Raw genomic sequence first — 19,249 nt, forward strand, 5'->3', positions numbered from 1 at the left:
CCTGGCTGCGTGCTGGGCTGCTCTCTGCTGCTGCTGCCTCCTGGAGAACCTGGAATGAGCAGCCAAGACCCAGGTGTTCTCTCCAGGCACGCTGCCTCCTGTAACCGGAATAAACAACTAGTGCTGCACAGTTTCCATTTTTGCTGTCTTTGAAAAATACCTAATCTACAGACTTCTAGATTTTAGCACCTGTGAGAGGTGTGAAATAGTATCTCACTATTCTAATTTACCTTCTCTGATGACTAGTGACCTTGAACATAAAAATATACATTTTTGGTGATTTGCTTTTATAAATTTTGTGAAATGCTTGTATATACCGGGGGTGCCCAAAAAATGTATACAAGTGGACACTTTGGTCAACGTGGCTCAAGCAGTAGTTCACCGTAATCAGAAGTGTCTGGAAGCTGATGGTAACCACTTTGAGCATCTCTTGTAATTGCAGAAGTCAAACGTGACTTGTATGTATCTTTTGTTATGGGGATATATTGAATATTACAATTTTAATAGTTTTCCTTTCTTAAAATGTATGTACATTTTTTTGGCACCCTCTGTATTCTTAGCCCCCCCCTTTTTTTTTTTTACCTGTTTTTCTTCTTGATTTGTAGATCTTTAAAGATTCCACACACCAATTGTCACTTTTATAGACTTGCAAATATCTTCTCCCTATCTCTTAACCTTTCTTATATTTTCGAGTATGAACGTTTTTAAATGTCATGTGTATCAGTCTTTCCCTCATGCTTTGTGTATTTTAGTCATGAAAAATCATTTTCTATTCCAAGATCATAAAGATAAGCCTATATTTTCTTGCTAAAATATTTTTCACATAGACTTCCCAGTCTGCCTAAATTTGCTTTGGATCATGGTGTAGGATACGGTTTTTACTTTTTCCATTTTGGTAGTTCCAATACCGCTTAATGTTTAGGTCACCCTTTCCCCACTGATTTGACATGAGCTGTCATATACCAGGCTCCCAGATAGGAATGGGCTCGCTAAACCCGGGTCTGATATGCTGACCATCCACCCCCACACGTGCACACACACACCCGTTTTTCTTCTTCAGAATTTTCTTGGCTCTTCTTGGCCTTTCACTCTTTAATCTGGATTTTAGGATGAGTGTGTCCATTTCTATGGAAAACTGCCATGTTTGGCTTTAACTGGAATGGCATGTAACTTACGAGTAATTGGGGAAAGAATTGACGTATTTATGGGATTGTCTTCCTGTCCATTTATTTTTGTCTTTTATGTCCTTAAATAAAGTCGTTTTCTTCACACAGCTTTTGCATATCCTTTGTTGGTTTTAAAATTGGATTTGTTCTGAGGCACATTATATATTTTAATGCTATCGTGAATGAATTCTTTGTTTAAAATATTACATTTTTGGTGAAAATCATTTCTTCACTCCAGTGGGTCACAGATTAGAAGACTGTAACCCAGTTTATTACAGCATTGTCTTGGGGCGCCCTAAACTGTAGGAGTTCTTCGATTTGCCCTGTGCTTACTCCCGGGGAACCACCCTCAGTCTCTAAGGACCCACATTCAGTGAACACTGAACAGCTCCAATGTGTTACATGATGGACCACACAGAACAGACCCCGTTCCTGCCCTCATGGGGCTTACACTCTGGGGGGGGGCAGACATTAAATAATCCCACAGATAATAATTGATAGTCTACTTTCCTATGAAGAGATGTAATTGCTGTGAAAACATAAAAAGAGGGACCATCTTGCACAGTCTGGGAGGGACCTAAAAGATGAATATGCATTAATAGGCAAATGGTTGTTGGAAGAACAGGCGTGAGGGCCCAATGGCAGGAGAGCACATGGCTCGTTTAAGAAACTAGGAGGGAAAATTGGTGTGGCAGAGATTAATGGGGTGTTGGAAGTAGATGAGAGATAGGCAGGTGCAAGAAAGAGATTTTGGTTTTTGTCCTGTGAGTGGTGGGAAGCCATTGAAGGATTTCAAGCAAAGGGCTGATGTGATCAAATTAGATTTTTAAGAGATCCCTGTGGCTTCCATGCAGAGAATGGTTTGGCAGGGGCTCAAGTTCACATATTGGTGGTGGAGAGACATGAATGCATTTGAGATATTTGGGAAGTAAAATCCACAGGACTTGGTGATGGATTGGATTTAGCGATTGAAGAAGAAAGGGAGAGTCGAGGATGACTCCTGGGCTTCTGACTGGAACTAGATGCATAGTGGTGGTGTTTGTGAAGGTTGGGAACAAGGAAACACACCAATGTTTGGTTGGGAGGAAGAAAATCAAGTTGAGCTCTAAACAAATTAGATTGAGGTGTCAAAGTGTCTATGAGACATTCAAGTGGAGACGTCACATAAGCAGTTGTATATATACACCTGGAACGGGGAGGAGAGGTTGGCCTAGAGATATAAATATGGCACACATTGGCATATTGGTGGTAACTGGCACTGTGGAAGTGAATAAAATTAATTTGGGTAGAAATAAGGAGGGAAAAGGTGGCAATGTCGGGCGACTGAGCTTTAAGGAAAACTGACCTGCAAAGGAGTTGGAGATGGAAAACCAGGGGAATGGGGTGTCTTGAAAGTACGGAGAATTTATATTAAGAAGAGGGAGTGATCAGGAGCATTGAATGTTGCTGGGAGGTCAGGTTAAGGTAAAAACTCAGAAATGTCCATTGGACTTAGCCGCACTATTGTCACTGAGGGGTGGACTTCTCTCCAGGTCCTACTCTGGGAAGGACACCAATAGAGGGAAAGATAAGACTGCTGGGACAAGAAGACAGGGCTCCTCAGGCCTGGAGGAAGGCAGACATTTGTGTAGGCATGGAAGAGATGAGCTCAGAGGTGCAAAGAACCAGCTGGGCATGGAGGCGAGGAATCCCTGCTAAACTGAAGAGAAGCATGCAACAAAACATCACGTTCCAGAAAGGCCAGATGCCAAGGAAGGCTAATGTCATGCAACTTTGAACCTAGACAGAGAAGATATTGCTCCTCGAGCAGAATGTGTCCCCTGGGGTGTTTGGTTGTTGGAGGGTCCAGCATGTAGATAACCAAGCATATGGCCATCCATGATGTGGGGTGGCCCTTCTGAACAGCAGCAACAGTATAGATCCTTCATGACCACCATTTCAGATAATTTTCAGATTTTTCTCATATAAATCTTTTCTAAAGGAACTTTACATACAACTCCGTGTGGGAAGGAGATACTATGGAATTGCGGTTGAGGCAAAGAGGGACCACCCCTACCTTTCTATGGAACCTCCCGGTGACCGGAGGAATACATTTGAAAGCCTTTGGTCTTTCTGGATTTTCCAGTACATTCGGCCACGGGCTATTCGAGCTGGATGGCATTTGCCCTGGAACGTCCCTCTAGGAAACTGCCTAACAGGCGAGATCATCAGTGTCTGTTGTGAAGGTCTGGTGGGTACTTGGCTGCTGAGTTGTTTCCACTTTTTGGTGATTATAAATTTATGTGCAGGTTTTTGTGTGAACGTTAAGTTTTCATTTCTCTAAGGGGAATGGAATACCCAGGAGTGGGATTTCTGTATATGATTAAGTGTATGTTTAAAAAACTGCTACTGTTTTTCCCAGTCGCTGTACCATTTTGCATTCCCATCAGCAATGAATGAGAGTTCCGGTTGCTCTTGTATCCTCACCAGTACTTGATATTGTATTTTTTCATTTTAGCCATTCTGATAGAATAGTGGTATCTCATTGTGGTTTTAATTTGCATTTTATAAATGGTTAATGATGTCATGTATTTATGTGCCCTCCTTATGTCCTCTTTGGTGAAATGTCTGTTCAAGTTTTTTGCCTACTTTTAAATTGAGTTGTTTTCTTATTGCGGAGCTTTAAGTCTAGATATTCTACATATAAATCCTTTGGCTGTTATGCCCTTAACAGTGTCTTCCACAGAGCAAAAGTTTAACATTTTGATTAAATCCAATTTATCTTTTTTTCTAGAGCGTGCTTTTGGTATCAGGTCTGAGAACTCCTGGCCTAACCCCAAGTCATGAAGATTCTCTCCTGTTTTCTTCTAAAAGTTTTATAGCTCTATGTTTTACATTTAAATCTATGATCCATTTTGGGTTAATTTTTATATAAAATATGAAGGTTTAAAATGGTTTTTAGTTTTTTGCATGCCCAAGTTTTCAGTGTTTGAGAACTCTCTCCATTGAACTGCTTTTGCCTATTTGTCAAATATCAGCTGACCATCTTCATGTGCGCCTGTTACTTTTCTCTCAATTCTGTTCCTTTGATCTGCGTCAGTACTTTTGCCAAACACCGTAACTGTCGTTATTGTAGCTTTATAGTAAATCTTAAAATAAGGTAGTGTGATTCCTCCAACTTGATTCTTTTTCAAAATTGTTTTATTCTAGTTCTCTTGCCTTTCCATGAATTTTAGAATCAGTTTATCTACAAAACATACTGCTAGAATTTTGATTAGAATTGGGTTAAATTTGTAGGTGATTGTGGGGCCTGATGGGTGGGTATGTCAGTGGGATTGCCGGCTCGCTCGCTTGCTCGCTCCCATGTGCCATAACCTTTACTGACGCAGGCTGTACTGCTCCTTCCTTTGCTATGTTGCGATTATTCCAGAGTTAAAGCCCCAGCTTGACTGATTACGTTGGTGTCTGAAGTTTGACAGTAAATGAGGTGTGGTCTACACATTGGGTAGGAACAGCCATGAAGAGATGACCAGCCAGTTGAGGGGCTTGTGGGCCAGGCCATGCTCCGGGTCAGGTCAGCCAGCCTCGGTCTCCTTGAGCCTCACTTCTGGGCAGGCTGTGAACAAGACCGGGCCCCGTAGGCCAGCCATTAGGGGGCCTCCGTCCCTCGCGGTCCTTACGCCCCTGCCACCGGCTCACAGAAGTGCCGTGGACGTGGCGTGATCAGAGCTCTCTAGATGTCCCTTCATTTCTGCTGGCTGGCATGGCAGCCCCACTCATACTTATTTCTCCAAATGCTGCATGAGAAATATATTCATGACACAATTGCTTCCTCCTTTCTGCTTAGTAATGTCACCCATGGCATCAGGCTTCTTATACTTGCTGGCCCCCATCCCCATTGATCTTTAGTGACACCGTCCCAGCTCTGGTCTGTCTGAGGCAATGGTCCAGTCAGACCTCCAGTGGAAGAATGCGGTGTCGAGTAATGAATGGCCTATTGCGTGTTTTCTGTCCCGTGTGCTCCTGCCGTCATTGCCCTTCCACCCCTCCCCCGTCTCGTAGCTGACTTCAGGCGAAAAGAAGTGGCTGCTTTCCAAACTAAATGAGAAACATGGGCTATTCCGAGGTGTCTCTTCCCTTCTAGGTTTATCGAATGAGAATGAGATTATTCAGTCAAGTCTGTGCAACAGAAGTGGGGCTGTCACCTTAGCAAACCATGAGGCTGCCTTTCCGTGGCTTATTTTCTACTCTTGCCAGCATGAGGCTCTTGGTTTTCTCCTCAGATTGACAAAAAACTGAAATTATCTGCAAGTCTTTCATTTGATAAACTCATGTGAATAGAGCCCCCCACCCCAAACTATTCAGCCCTCCTGTCAGCTTGCAGCAAGCGTGTCTGGATGTGTGGGTCCCTGCTCTGGGCCTGGGTGCTTGCTGCCGGGCCAGCAATCACACACGTAGATGCCACATCAGAACGGCTGGCACCTCAGCTCTTTAGTTCTATGGACATAAACAGTGGAGTGTCTATCAAGTTATGAAGAATAATGCGTGAAAGGCACTATATGATCTTATTATTTAAGAATCCCCATGATGCAATTCTCCTGTTTACACATGGACATCATTCTCTTCTTGACCTGTCTTAGTGATACCAGCCTTCGTGCTCATCATTTTCCCCATGTTATCTAAGGCAGCAGCTTCCACAACTGCCTTTCCTTCCTAGAGAGGAGGAAGCAGGTGGCTCCAAGTGACTTACGTGAGGTGACCCAGCAATGGAAGAACAGAGCCAGGACCCAGCTCAGGTCTGCCTGCCTCCCAAGTCGGTAGCAGGGAGGTGGGCCCTGGTTTTGACCTCTTCTTTTGTTGGTGGGGGAAAATCCCTTATTTTCTGTTATTTAAGGGGGGCGAGTTCCCCTTCCCACTTGTAGAGTAGTGTCATGGTCTTTACTGGAGGGTTATCTTTGGTCAGCTCCCAGCCCTGCGTTGAGTGTCACATGAGGAGAGTGACGTGCACTTGTGCAGCCTCTCCATTGGGGAGGTGGGAGGAGGAGGATGGTCCTTTCATTTGAATATTCTGTGACCATGGACAGAAAATGCCGTGGCTCCCTTGCCCCATTTCTGTATTTTTTCCTAGACTGAAAAACGAATGGAGAGAGCTGCCTCTCTAAAGACACATTCTTGTCCCAGAGAATTAAGTCCCTTTCCTGAGATTGAATGAACGAGGCCACCAGTCCTTCTGGCATTTCTGAGATCCAGCTGTGGGCTGACCATTTGCCCATTCTCTCCGTGTTTCACAGCCTGTTCTTCCCGCAGGCCTCCGTGGCTGTGTGATCTGGAGAGCCAGGGCCTCCGCACACCCAGGCAGCTGCTCAGCCGAGGGAGGGTTTCCGTACTCTCCCTTTAGCTAAGGAACTGGATGTTTCTAAACATTCCACTTCTCCAGTCTCTGGGGGGTCTCAACTGCGTCCCTAGCCCCCAGCACACACAGCCTCTCCCCTGGGTACCTGTGGGCAGCTGTGCTCAGTGTGGACTGCCAGCTCCTCCACTTCTGTGGCCCTGTGATGATGTGGGACCACACGTACAAATACCAACCTGAGTATGAATTGATTAAAGGAAGCCCTCCCTGCACACAGACCCAGAAGAAGAAAACAGATTTCTGGTGGTTTCTCCTGTAGGATGTCATCACACTGTGGCTCCTAGTTATTAAGTCCTTCCTCCTTCACTTTATGCCAGGCCCTGAGCCAAGCACTTTACACTGTCTTGTTTTTGTCACAAAACATAGGCTCTTAGGCACTACTCTCCCCCACCCCACCCCCCCACCCCCACCTTTGCAAGTGAGAGGAACTGGGACACAGGGCCGTGTTCAGAGTCACACAACCTGTCGTTGGCAGTCTCAGCTCTGGAACTTGGGCAGCGCCCCTCCAGAGCCTATGTACATAGCTGCTGTCTTTAGACAATGAAGGAAGGTCTGACGTAGATCTCTTGATGGGGCGGGTCCAGCCACCCCTCCTCCCCCAGGGGGTGCCTTGTACTGGGCTAGCACCTTCAGTCGCCTGCCTGGAGAGTGCTGAGGGGCTGCCAGGAGGCACCCTGAAATTCACTGCCTCCCGCTTTACTGCTGCACCAGGTCATTGTGAGGTAATGGGCCCTGACTCTCTGGGGGCCACTCTGGAGCAGGGTGAGGCCTTTCACCCCTCCATACATGGCCACAGAGGTGGGCCCCGGTCTGATTTGAAGTGAGCCTCATCTGGATGTGCAGAGCGCACTGGACCAGGAGGCGGGAGGGTTGCATAACAAGCTGGGACCTGCCTTTGATTCACTGTGCGACCTCAGTCAAGTTACTTCCCTACTTTAAGATCAGCATCCTCTTGCTACTAAAAAATGAGTGGCCACTGTGATCCCCAAGGCGGTTTCACCTGCAGTTCTACCATCTAAGATGATCTCAGTTGTTCCAGGGTCTACAACCAACCCTGTCCTAGTAGCGCCCGCCGGTCTAGCCCAAGGGTAGGGTCATAGGAGTGGTGGCCGTGCAGTCCTGCTTATCAGACGGGCACAAGGTGTCCAAGTGCACTTAACTGGTTTTGTTGTTTGTGAAAAATTTTGCTATCAAGTCTACTCTTCATAGGACAGGGCTCAAGTGCAAGCTGGCCGGGGGTGACTGGGTCCCATGCGTCCTCTGGACGCTCTGGGTGAGACAGGCCTGGGAACTCTCATCAGTTTCATTTTTGGTGTTGGATGAGACAGCTGCTTGGTTTTGTCTAGCGGCTGCGTCCCTCACAGAGTAGTGACAGCTGCACTTCTGGAGATCTCAGAACAGGGACCCACACCCCTTCCACACCACTCACTGTCTGGAGAGGGCTGAATAGCTGATCAGTGACACGTCAGCAAGCAGGTGACCCGCTTGGCTGTTCTACCTTAGAGTGGGTATCTTAGGACACTGAAGCAGGGAGAGGGACAGACTTGGGAGACGTGGCCTTCCCTAACGCACAGCTCAACAGAAGAGACCATGAGGCCAAGGTGGAGCTGCGAGAGGCGTGAGGAGCAGGACAGGCCTGTCCCGGGAGGCCCGGGAGGCCCCGAACTTGGCAAGCAAAGGCAGCGGCTGCTGCAGAGCCTGGGCCGAAGCTGTGCCAGTGCCGCCAGCCCACGTCCCGCCTCCCTGTGGAGGAAGAGGACAGTGGAAGATTTCCTGAGCTCTCCTGCCTCTCCTCCCCAGCCTCCAGAGAAAAAAACTACACTCTCTGTCGCCTCTATTCCTGGCTACCCTTTCTCCCATCACTCTCGCCCTCAGCACACTTACCTGATGAGCAGGTGACACAGTGGCACTGCCTTTAGGACATCTTTTCTGACCAGGGCCGCCCCGGGATATGGGTAATAAAATGACCCCACTGCACATGCACGTCCAGCGAAAGCTGAAGAGTCTTCAGCCAGTTGTGCACCCTCCTCTGGCCGGCATGGAAGGGACAGGACCTGCCCGGCCGCGATCTTGAGATCCTGCTTAGTTCCCAAATGCTTCAAGATTTCCCCTCCCTTCCTGCCTCTTGGTCTGAACAGCAGGAGGGCTGTCCCCGGCATCCTCTGATCGAAGGGGCAGGCTGGGCTGCTTCTGTTGGCCTAGATGCTCAAGGTGGGCTGAGGGCAGCTGGGTGAGCAGGCTACAGGCCTGCTGCCTCTGGCAACGCTGTCATCTGGGTGCTTCCTAGGTGCGTGGCTGTGGTGGTCTTAGCAAAATGAAGATCAGCCCTGGGTGCTATCACTGGGCGGGGCTGTGACAGCCCAAGGTGGCTTCTTAATTCCTGGAGCAAGAAAGTCTCAGAACTCTCTAGGAGGCCCAGGCTTTTTATTTGCTTCTCATTATTAGCCCTCCTGCGTTATAACTGTGTACAGATGCAAGGGCCTAATAAGGGCCCATTACCAGCACCTGATTAATCATTAAAACTGAGCTGAGCAAGTAAAGGTTTCAGATTCCAGGAAAGGGCTGACTGAGGAATTGGAGCCTTCAGCTAAGAAGGCCTCTGCTCACATTTCTTGCAAGTCATCTCTGCCCTGGCCCCTGGGTGTCCTGGAACTCCACTGGCCAATTGCTGGGCCAGACCAGGTTTTGTGAATGGCAGCCCTGGGCCTTGGGACTGTTGGCTGATGTGTCTGGTGGGCTAGGCTATAGTGGACTGGTGGCCCTAGAGGACAGGCTGGTGGCCCTGGAGAAGACCCCAGGGCCTGGTGGGCAGGCAGTTGGGCACAGGGGGCTGTATGCCTCCAAGCATCTCCCATCTATCTTCCTCTGCCAGAGCCTTTCTGACCGTCGGGGCCTCTGGGTCACACCTGTAGCTCCTACACCCCTCCCTGCACTTCCCCAGCCGCCACTCACTCTCTCTCTGCTGCACTTGGATTCATGAGGCAAAGCTCTGAGTACCAGCTCCCCTGCAGGCCCTACCCTGGGCTGAGGCTGACAACAGTGAGGGCTGGTGCCAAAGGGCTGTTTGGGGGCAAGAGACACAAGCCGGTAAAGGGTCCCCTAGACCTGATCTCCAATTCATCTGTAGTTTTCTGGGAATAGAATCCCTGTGTGCCTGGGGCCAGGGCACAAGTACCTCGCACTGGCTGATTAGGGTGGTCTTGGCTACTGAGATGAGACGCTAGACAGCGAACAGGAGGGTGGGCCTTTTGGCTGGTGTGTATATAAACCCGCCTGTGACGCCCTGCCCCTGGCCCCAGGCTGGCCATGGGGTCGGGGGGGGGGGGGCACTTCATCTCCAAGAAGGACCTCAACCTGATCAGCACCAGAACTCTCCCCACCTGGGTGGGCACCGAAGGCTGAGCAGCCCAGAAAGGCAGTGCCTGCACTCACCCCCACCCATTGCTCTTCGGCCCCTCCTCTTTCCCCCCTTTTTAAACCTTTTATTTTGAAATAACTTTAGACGTACAGAAGAGTTGCAGAGATGGTCTAGTTTTTGTATACTGTTCACCCATCTTACATAACCATGGTTCTGCCCGTTTATGCCCTGCTTGCCAGAAGAGGCCAGTGGCCAGGCAGGCCCAGGTGGGCATCACCCACTGGGATCACCTCTGCCTCAGCTCCTGTCAGTAACCAGTACTGCGAGTGAAGCTTCAGGGTACACAGGTCCCCTGGCTTCAAGTACCCAGGGAGGGTGACATGCCCGGGACTCAGGCAGCATGGGCAGTGTAGGAGCTCTCAGATTCACCCACTGGGTGGCAGAGATGGGACAGGTGGCAAAGTGAAAGGTGAGCGGTGGCCCCTGGGGTAGGGTGGTATCCTGGGGCCGACTGAGCCATGCAGCTCAGGGCAGGACCTCTGACCCTCCAGGTAGGGAGGGCATCTACCGTGTTTCCTGAAAATAAGCCCCGGTTAAGACATCAGCCAGACGGACGCATTTAGTACATTATGACGATGTTCCAGAAGATGACATGACTGTATTTGAATAAATGTAGATTGTTGTACATGAAAAAATAAGACATCACCTGAAAACATGCCCGAATGTGTCTTTTGGAGCAAAAATTAATATAAGACCCGGTCTTATTTTCGGGGAAACACGGTAGGAAGATACAGTTGTGAACTACGCCATTTCTAGGCCCCACAGTGGGTGCCATGAGGAGCTGTGAGGCCGTCCTCAGTGCTTTCTCCTGGGCCAGTCACCCTGCTTTGGGTGACTGAAAAGCAAGGAAAGCACAAGTCACTCTTACCTCCAGACCTACCCCTCCACCCCTCATCTTCTCACCAGTTTGGGGGCAGAGGTTCTGTCCTCAGCTACTGGAAAGGAAAAAGTCATAGGGCTTTGGAAGACTTGGTGCTCCAGGAAATAACTGACTGGGGTTTCGAAGGCATGTCCAGCACGAACAAGCTGTCACGGCTGAGGCGGCCTCTGTCTGAAGTCCCCTGGTCTGTAGCCAGACTGACTGACTAACCTCTGCAGGCACCTGTGTGGGAGTAATGAGCTCCAAGTCCCTATTGCCCCAGGTTTTGGACTGTGTCATGTGAAATACGCCCTGGCAAGGACAAACTGGAATAAACGAGAAAGGTGATAAGAGATGCAAGACAGGGACATTTTCGTTTCCTGACTAAGCTGCCTGAGGTTCAGTGGTTCTGACAGGAAGGGAAGCGGTAAGGAGACAGGTGTCCCAATACCCGTACCACAGGGTTGTGACGACTGAGTGGTCCTGTTATGGGAGCACCTCTCACATAGCCCCCCCAAACTCGGGCTGCACCTCAGGCCTGGATCAAGCAGGCCTGGATCTAGAGCCGGCAGGGAGGGGGCCTTTCTGTCCCAGGGGCAGCAGAGTCAGTGCTCCAGCAGGGAGAATACAGGAAGGGATTCGCGAATCTGCAGCCAATTGTGTCCTTGGTTTCGCTGCCCACGCAGGATGGGGAGAGACTGGGGACTTGGGCCAGTGACACCCTGCCTGAGGCGTTCCTGCTGCAGTGACCCCAGCGTCTGGAGGGCCCAGGCCTTCAGTGGGCGGGGTGGACTCTGGCCGGTGTGACAGAGGACTGTCCTGGAGCCCATTTCCTCCTGGTCCCTTCTCTATCCTGGGTGGGCCTGGGCACGACTGGCTTGCCAAAGGCTTGGGTCCAGATCCTGCCCGGTCATGTGGGCTTAAACAAGCTACTGAACCTCTGAAAGCCTGGAGTTCCTTACCTGTGAAATAGGAATGGTGGTGATATCTAGCTCGAGGTTATTGTTAGGACTAAATCAGGCACTAACATACCTTATCAGGCCTCAGAATACTATGCAGCTGTCTTCTCCTCGGACTAGGCTTCCCTGCTGAGTCTTGGCTACCAGACCCAGAACAACTCTGCCTGTTACTGAGTGGGGCCAAAAGAAAGCAGCTGAGATGAAACCTGTGCCCAGAGAGAAGGAAGGGGAAGTCTCTGTGGAGGGCAGTTGATACAATGGGAGAACTTGGGAAGCTCACTACTAACCGGGCGATTCTAGCTACTATCCCAGGCTCCAGAGAGAGGAGGTATAAAAATAGATACACAAAAATAGAACTGAAAGAAGACTGCCAAAGGACTGGTTTAATTTATAAGATTCATGTGTTCGTGAACTTTCGAAGAGTTTAAAATCCTTAATGCCTGTAACTGAGTTTCATGTTGGTTGTTTTGAAAGTTTCTTAAAAGTGGCCACAGAGTCTCTGAGGTCACAGTTGACCATCAGCCATGTTAAGTGTGTCCTTACGGGAAGAGGCTGATGTTGGCCACAAGTAAGCTGATGATTGAAGGGTAGTTGGGGTCCTTCTTGACCTGTGGATTTGTTTTGCACTCAAATCTCTTAATAGAGCACTTAGTCCTGGCAGGGCTCAGATTTCCAACTCAATTCTGAGGAAAGGCAAGAGTGTCAGGCTCCAGCCATCCATCCTCCGTGACCAGGTTTTCATCCCTGCCTCCCACTGCTTGGTGTGAAAGTTTAGAGGTTGGGGCACATTATGATACTGTGTATTGCCCAGGTACAAAAAACTAAGATTCTTGGTTATTCTTTGAGGGCCTAAAGCCCCCTTTCAGGAGAGTTTGGTTATGCTCTCAGTCTTGGGAGATGGCTTAGCTGTATCTGAGAAAACGCTCCCACCCAGTTCTCTGCAGGGCCTGGGACAAGGTGCTGCCTGGTTAATAAACCAAGCTGGGTTAGCCAGCTCTGCTCAGACAGCAATGGGCACTCCTCACTTACTCTGGCTGCCTTGGTGCGAGGCAGCTATACAGGTTCCCTGGGGGTGAGTGTCCTTAGGAGAAGCAGGGAAAGTAGCCGAGGAGCTCAGCGGCCTTCCTCCATTCACCTGCAGTCAGAAAGGCTGCGCCCGTCACTCGGTGGCTTTCGGTGCTGTAGCCCCCCCCTTGGTCTGGGATGTGTGGGCTCTGTAGGGCCCAGGGTTTGTGCCAGTTCACTCTCAGCCTCTCTCTTCTCCAGTGTATGTGGTGGAAGACCAAAGAAGGGATGACTTGGGCCCATCCTCCTGCCTCACAGCCTGCTGGACTGCCCTGTGTTGTTGCTGTCTCTGGGACATGCTTACCTGACCGGCCCGACCCTGCTGTCCTGCCAGCTCCGCTGCCGCCTCAGGTGTGCCCGCCCCATCTCTTCTTCTGATTGCTGAAATAAATGACTAGCTCTGCACGGACACTTCCACCTTCAATACAGTGGGGTTCTAGATTTAGTAGGGGTTGCTGCTGTTTAATTCAGTGACTTGATCTTTCTAATGTTCGAAATCCATTTCTTATTGGCCTTTCACAAATGTGCTAAATGACACTCCTTTTGTTTTTGTTTTTTTTTGGCCAAAGGCTTTTGAAATATATATTTATAATTTTTAAATTATACATTCAAGGTAGTGGCATAATGTAACATACCATTGAATGATTTCTTTGCTAACACCCTGGATGTTTCAATAAATTTGTCTAAACCTCAACTGTCTGAATTATTCCAGATAAAAACCTAAGTCCTGGGGTCCTCAGCTAGTGGCCACTGTCCAGTATATGATGAGGGGCCCATTTACCTTTCCATTCTGGCTGCTACATAAGCACTGTGGGTGCTATTAGGAAAGTAGAACCCGAGGCTGGGTGTCCTTCAGCCAGGTCGTGGGGCCCTCACTGAGCTAGCATCTCACCCTAGTCCCACTCAGAGATGGGCTCACCGTGGAGCCATACCTGAGTTCACCCACAGCCTAGGAGAGGGCCTCTTGGTAACTGGGGGCTCCCGCTCTGGAAGGAGAGCGGGAGCCCCCAGTCAGCGGGCGGCCAGACCCAAAGCTTTCTTTTCCTGCTTTCTCCGCCCAACACCCCCGCTCCCTCCATACACAGAGAGAAAAGAGCTGTCATATAATACAAACTAGTCAGCCAAGCCACCCATCTCAGCTTGGGCCACAGGGTGGCGCTGCGCTGCCACAGCAGCGAGTCTGACTTGCCCTCAGCCAGCCTGCCCTGCCAGCCCAGAGAGGCTGCAGATAATTACCAACGGGCTCTCTTAAAAACAAACAAAAAGCCATGATTTTGTAGCATCACCTGATTTCTGTGGAGTAACTGGTCCCTCCACAGCTGATTTCAAACTACCATGATGTCCTGAACGCTGGGAAGAGAAGTGTGGCAGTGCCCCGTTAGGCAGTATTTCCACCATCCAGACACAACAGACTGTCAACCTCAAAAACACAGATAAGGACCAGATAGAGTAATTGCGAAGGGGTAAATTTTAAATATCTATTGCCCTTATTTTTAATATGATTTCATCGTAAAGTTACATCATTTAATTTTTAGTAATGGCTGTGTTGAACAACTGGCTTGCAACAAAATTCCTACATATTGAATAACTGGTTCTCCCGAGTCAGCAGAAGCCAGCTCTAGCACATGACTGTCCCCCGGCCTCCAGGAGGCTTCGGGATGGTAGCAGGCACTTATGACATTGGCCACAAGGAGACAGTCTTGGAGGTGCTGCTGGCTGAGTACTGAACGTTTGGGAGGAAGAAGGAAAGGAAGCGTTAGGCAGACAGCCTGCCACCGCGGAACTGCTGTCCTGATCACTTCCATTCAGCTGTGCCCTGGGCTCCTGTCTTCCTTATCTGCACATCACATGGAGGCTCTGGGATTGTGGGGTTTACTTGAAGGAACAGAAAGGGGGGAAAGGAAAGGGGGAGGCTTCGATGCAGGAGCAGGGCCATGGTCCCGGAGACGGACAGGGAGGAGGGTGGAAACAGCTTCTGCCCCTCTGGCCTTCTGCTTTCATCCGTTGGCTCAAGAACCGCAGACACAGAGTGGCACAGATGCCTTTTATTGGTCAGGGCAGCATAGCTCATGGGGGGCTGGGCAGAGCTCCCCTAATCGGTCCTGTCTCCCATCTTCCCTCTCCTGGGAGTTCAAGACACCCCCAGGGGAGAGGATCGTCCTGGGCACAGGTGACAGGCAGAGCCAGGATTAAAAATACAGGGTTTAGGATCTGAAAGGGGCTCATGGTGATGGAGAACATGTAGGGTTACCAGACGATCCAGAGAAAATGTCCATCGGCCAGAAGCAAGGCTGCTGCCCCGCACAGGCCGCTCACCCTTGCCAGGAATGGGAGGAGTCAGGAGGAAAAGCTTCCCCGAGGCTTCCTACTGTGCCCTTCGTGCCATCAGCATCTCCCGGATGTTGTCCTCAGCTTCCTTCACGCTCCGCTCCAGATAGGATTTTTTCTGCTGCAATGGAGAAAGAAACAAGGGTTAGGGTGAACGGGCCGGGGTGGCAGATGTGGCTGTTATGCCCAATGGTCATGGCTTCTCTGTGACCAATGACTTCTAGAAACATATTGTCAATTGGGAGCGAGGTACACACACCTGCCCAGAGTGCTCTCCCGATCCCTGACCCACTGGGAGGAGGTGATTTGGTACAGAAGCAGAAGTGCTGTGGAAGGCGGGCGCTCTCTTCCCCTAGAAGGAAGTAGACTCTAAAAACAGGCGTCTGGGTATATGAAGTTACACAGACAAAGACCAGGAAATTCCAGGACAAAGCTCTGGCCCCATGGCAGACTGTCTCTCAAGGTTTTCCATGGCACGGGCCAGGTCCCGTAGCCACCACTGCTGCCGAATGGACAGTGTATACCCTCAGCTCTGTCCAGCGAGACGACAGGGTTCGTGAGTACTAACAAGTTCTATCACACGTCTCACAGAGCAAGGCAGATGAGTCACGACGGAATCTGCTTTTCTAATGAAACTGCTGCCTGCCAGGAGTCCAGGACAGTGACACACTGAGGAAAGCAGACCTTTTGGAAGTTTCCTCCTACCCCATCTGGGTCCTAAATTAAAAATCTCATCTTAGACAAAGAACTTTACTTTCAGAAGCCACATCTGGACCAGGATTACAGAAGATTAGTCAAAGGAAATGATGTCTGTACATTACTGGCCCTGTGGTCACCCCAGAAGTATGGTGGCTTCCCCACTGGTTCCTGCCCTGAGGACATAGTTGTGGCTGCATTCCCACTTAACAGACATGAAATGAAGTCTCCCTTTTTGAGGAATACTCAGAATAATCCCACAGGGTGCGTGTGACTGAGCCACACTAGAGCCAGCAATGCAGGGCCCTGGGCCGGGCAGCCAGGCGCAGCCAGTGCCCTCCTCTCGCCCCTACCCCTTCACCAGAGCAGCTGAAGTGCCCAGAAGATCCCGGGGAAGCCAGGGAAAGGCTGGGGCAGCCTGGTCTGATGGGCCTTGCTTGGGAACTATCCCCAACCACTGAAAGGGGAAAATAAAAACGAATGCCTCTATCGCTTGAGGCCTGCACCTAACCCTCTCTACATAACCCTGCCTCCAGCTTCTCCCGCTCTCCTAAGTGATACATTTAGACTTTTTCCTGTAGGCGCCAAATGCTGTGGCATCCACAAATCTTTATCAGTTCTTATGTGAACCTCTGATTCCTGTCTCTTTTAACTTCAAATTTCCTGAATGCTAGAAAGAGCCATGTATCTCTACTCATCTCCCATCTGTCCAACTTGCACACAACTCCTTACAAAACAACAGGGGCGTCATAAAAACTAATGAGCATCATAGTTCAATAGCCATAAATGTATATTGTTTCCAAAGGATTTTGTTTAATTACCCTGCTAAACCTGACAGAGTCCTATCATTGTGATATCAGAGTGGGAACTTAAACTTCCTTTGACAAACAACCCTTTGACGCCACTTGTGATGAGTTAAGAAAAGGGAAATACTACTAACTCCTGACACACCACTTAAGAATGTACATGTCCTGGGTGTTGCACAGAAGGGGAGCAGCAGCTAGATAGCAAGTACAATATAGCACCCAGTGCCGTGGGGACCTAAGGAAAAAGCTAGTGGAGCCAGCACGTTGTACTCCCTCCCGCAGGAGTCGGCCAGGGCTCGGGGACCCAGGTCTGCTGCATTCCCTCTCTGCCAACTTGCAGCCCTCGCTGGCAAAACCACAAACTTGGAACATAAGCAAGAGCTCTTCTGCCTACTGCCCAGGCCTCTGGACACTCAAATTCAGTATCAATTCAAATCAAATTCAGGATCAAATTCAGGTCAAAATCAAAGTAATTCTTATCTTTAAAATTCTTCATTCTATGTCTCTTCCTTCTATCTTCCACTTCCAGTTACATGATTTTTTCATGATCTTACCAACGCATGTCCTAGTCTTCAAGTTTCCAAAAAATAATGGAAAATGAACTTGTCTATATTTAAATCTCTAGTTTAAATAAACTTGCTGGATAAAAAAAAAAGTTTTCATCCCAACAGATGGGGCCTCCCTAGTACAGAAGGACCTGTTTTCAAACTGTATTTCCATAGGTCCTGTCTCATCCTCAAAAACGTCTAAGCCCAAAAGACCCGCATAATCAAACGCGGACCAAAGCATCTGTCATGGGTTGAATTATGTCTCATAAAAAGATAAATTGAAGTCCTAACTCCTGGCAGCAGCGAATGTGACCTAATTTGGAAATAGGGTCTTTGCAGCTGTAGCCAAGTTAAGATGAGCTCATACTGGATTAGGTTGGGCCCTAAAGCCAATGATTAGCGCGTCCTTCTAAGCAAGTCACACGAAGACAGGGACATACAGACACACGGAGAAGGCCGTGCTTCGACAAGGAAGTCCAAGGATGGTCAGCAACCACCAGAAGCTCTGAGGAGAAAGGAAGGATTCTTCCCTAGACCCTTCTGAGGGAGCAGGGTCCTGTGACACTTTGAGTTTGGACTCCTGGCCTCCAAAACTGTGAGAGAATAAATTTCTCTTGTCTTAAACCACCCACTGTGTGGTAGTTATGCAGCCCTAGGAAACTAACATAGCACCTGAAATGAGGGATGCCCGTGGAGACAGAATCTACCCCAAAGCTCTTCTGGGCCCACAGCGTCTGACCACACTGAACTGTAGAGGTGGGTAAGGATCCCCTGAAAGTTAACACCGTAAGATCACACTTCTGCCCTTGAAATTGCGGTAGAATTGACCCACATATGAATTACTGTCAGAGAGGATGGAGAAAATTAAGGAACTAATAATGATTAAGTCAATCATTTTCTTTCTTGGATCGCCAGAGTTTCTTCCTAAAACCTAGTCAAACCAGAAATTCTGTGGACCTAGTCTTCCCCATTTCTGTAAATGACAACTCCATTCTTGCAATTGCTCAAGACAAAAACTTTGGCGTCATTCTTGACTTCTTTCACATCTGACATCCAACCAACCAACAAAGCCTGTTAGCACTATCTCAAAATGTATGCAGAACCTGACCTTAATGAATAACCTTGTAAGTGGGCTCTCTTCTGCCCTTGACCCACCCTTCAGTTTCTTCTCCAACCAGTAGCCAAAGTCATCTTTTAACACTTAAAACCCTCCAATGGCTTCCCATCTCACTCAAAGGAAAAGGCACAGCCCGTTCAAAAAGCCAGGTAGTCTTGCTCTCAGCTGACTCTCTGACCTCCCTGCCCACACTCCCTCTCACTCATTCAGCTCCAGCCACACTGGCCTCCGAGCTGCCCTCAGGTCCACTCGCCATGCTCCTCTGGCCTTTGCACTTTGGCTCCCTCTGTGCAGGAACTCTCTTGCCCAGACAGCCACATTACTTGCTCCCTCACTTCCTTCGGGCCTTTCTCAAACGTCACCTTCTGGGAAAGGCCTTGATGACATGCAGCTCCATACTCCCTATTCTCCTCAGCCTGATTTTCCTCCAGAGCACCAATCACCACCGGAAGCAGTATTTATCTGTGTGTCTTCCCTTACAAGAAAAGGTCGACAAGGGCAGGGCTTTGTTGTGTTCCCTGATAGAGTCCCAGTGTCCAGAAGTACAAAATAGGAACTAATACTTGTTGGAAAAAAAAGTGCATGTATTATGGAAAATGATGCCTTACTGATTTACTTGTAAACACACTACTCCTTTTCAGTTCTCCCTCCTGAACTGAATGAATGAGAAACACCCACCAGAGGAAGCAAAGGCAGAAACTGACCATTTTCCTTAAAGGTAGTTTGCAGTGTTGGGCACCGCCCTCTAACCTCTACCACCCCTGGATATACACAGGTTTAAAACTCAAACCTCACTGATCCCAATGGGGACATAAAGCCTTGCTCAGGTCTTAAGGGCCAGGCCCTTACACCTTCTCAGGCCAACTTGTAAAACTACAGAACAAACCATCCCAATGTC

The 19,249-nt window shown here is 49.0% G+C and overlaps 1 protein-coding gene and 1 long non-coding RNA gene across 2 annotated transcripts in view; one reads left to right on the top strand and one right to left on the bottom strand.

The window, feature by feature from the left end:
• LOC141567273 (uncharacterized) overlaps positions 1-13,550 on the top strand; it is a 53,696-nt gene extending 40,146 nt beyond the window's left edge. Inside the window, exon 3 of the long non-coding RNA XR_012489802.2 lies at positions 13,058-13,550. This is a non-coding gene — a long non-coding RNA (uncharacterized LOC141567273). The remainder of the gene's footprint in view (positions 1-13,057) is intronic.
• Positions 13,551-14,886: 1,336 nt separating this feature from the next.
• Positions 14,887-19,249, bottom strand: part of PFDN1 (prefoldin subunit 1) — a 55,059-nt gene continuing 50,696 nt past the window's right edge. The window contains exon 4 of the mRNA XM_019740403.3: positions 14,887-15,305. Coding sequence (XP_019595962.1) covers positions 15,222-15,305 — 84 coding nt within the window. The 3' untranslated portion in view covers positions 14,887-15,221. The remainder of the gene's footprint in view (positions 15,306-19,249) is intronic.

Source organism: Rhinolophus sinicus, chromosome 5 (assembly GCF_057876585.1).
Source record: "Rhinolophus sinicus isolate RSI-liver-muscle chromosome 5, RSI-T2T, whole genome shotgun sequence".
In the NCBI taxonomy this organism is placed as follows: domain Eukaryota; kingdom Metazoa; phylum Chordata; class Mammalia; order Chiroptera; family Rhinolophidae; genus Rhinolophus; species Rhinolophus sinicus.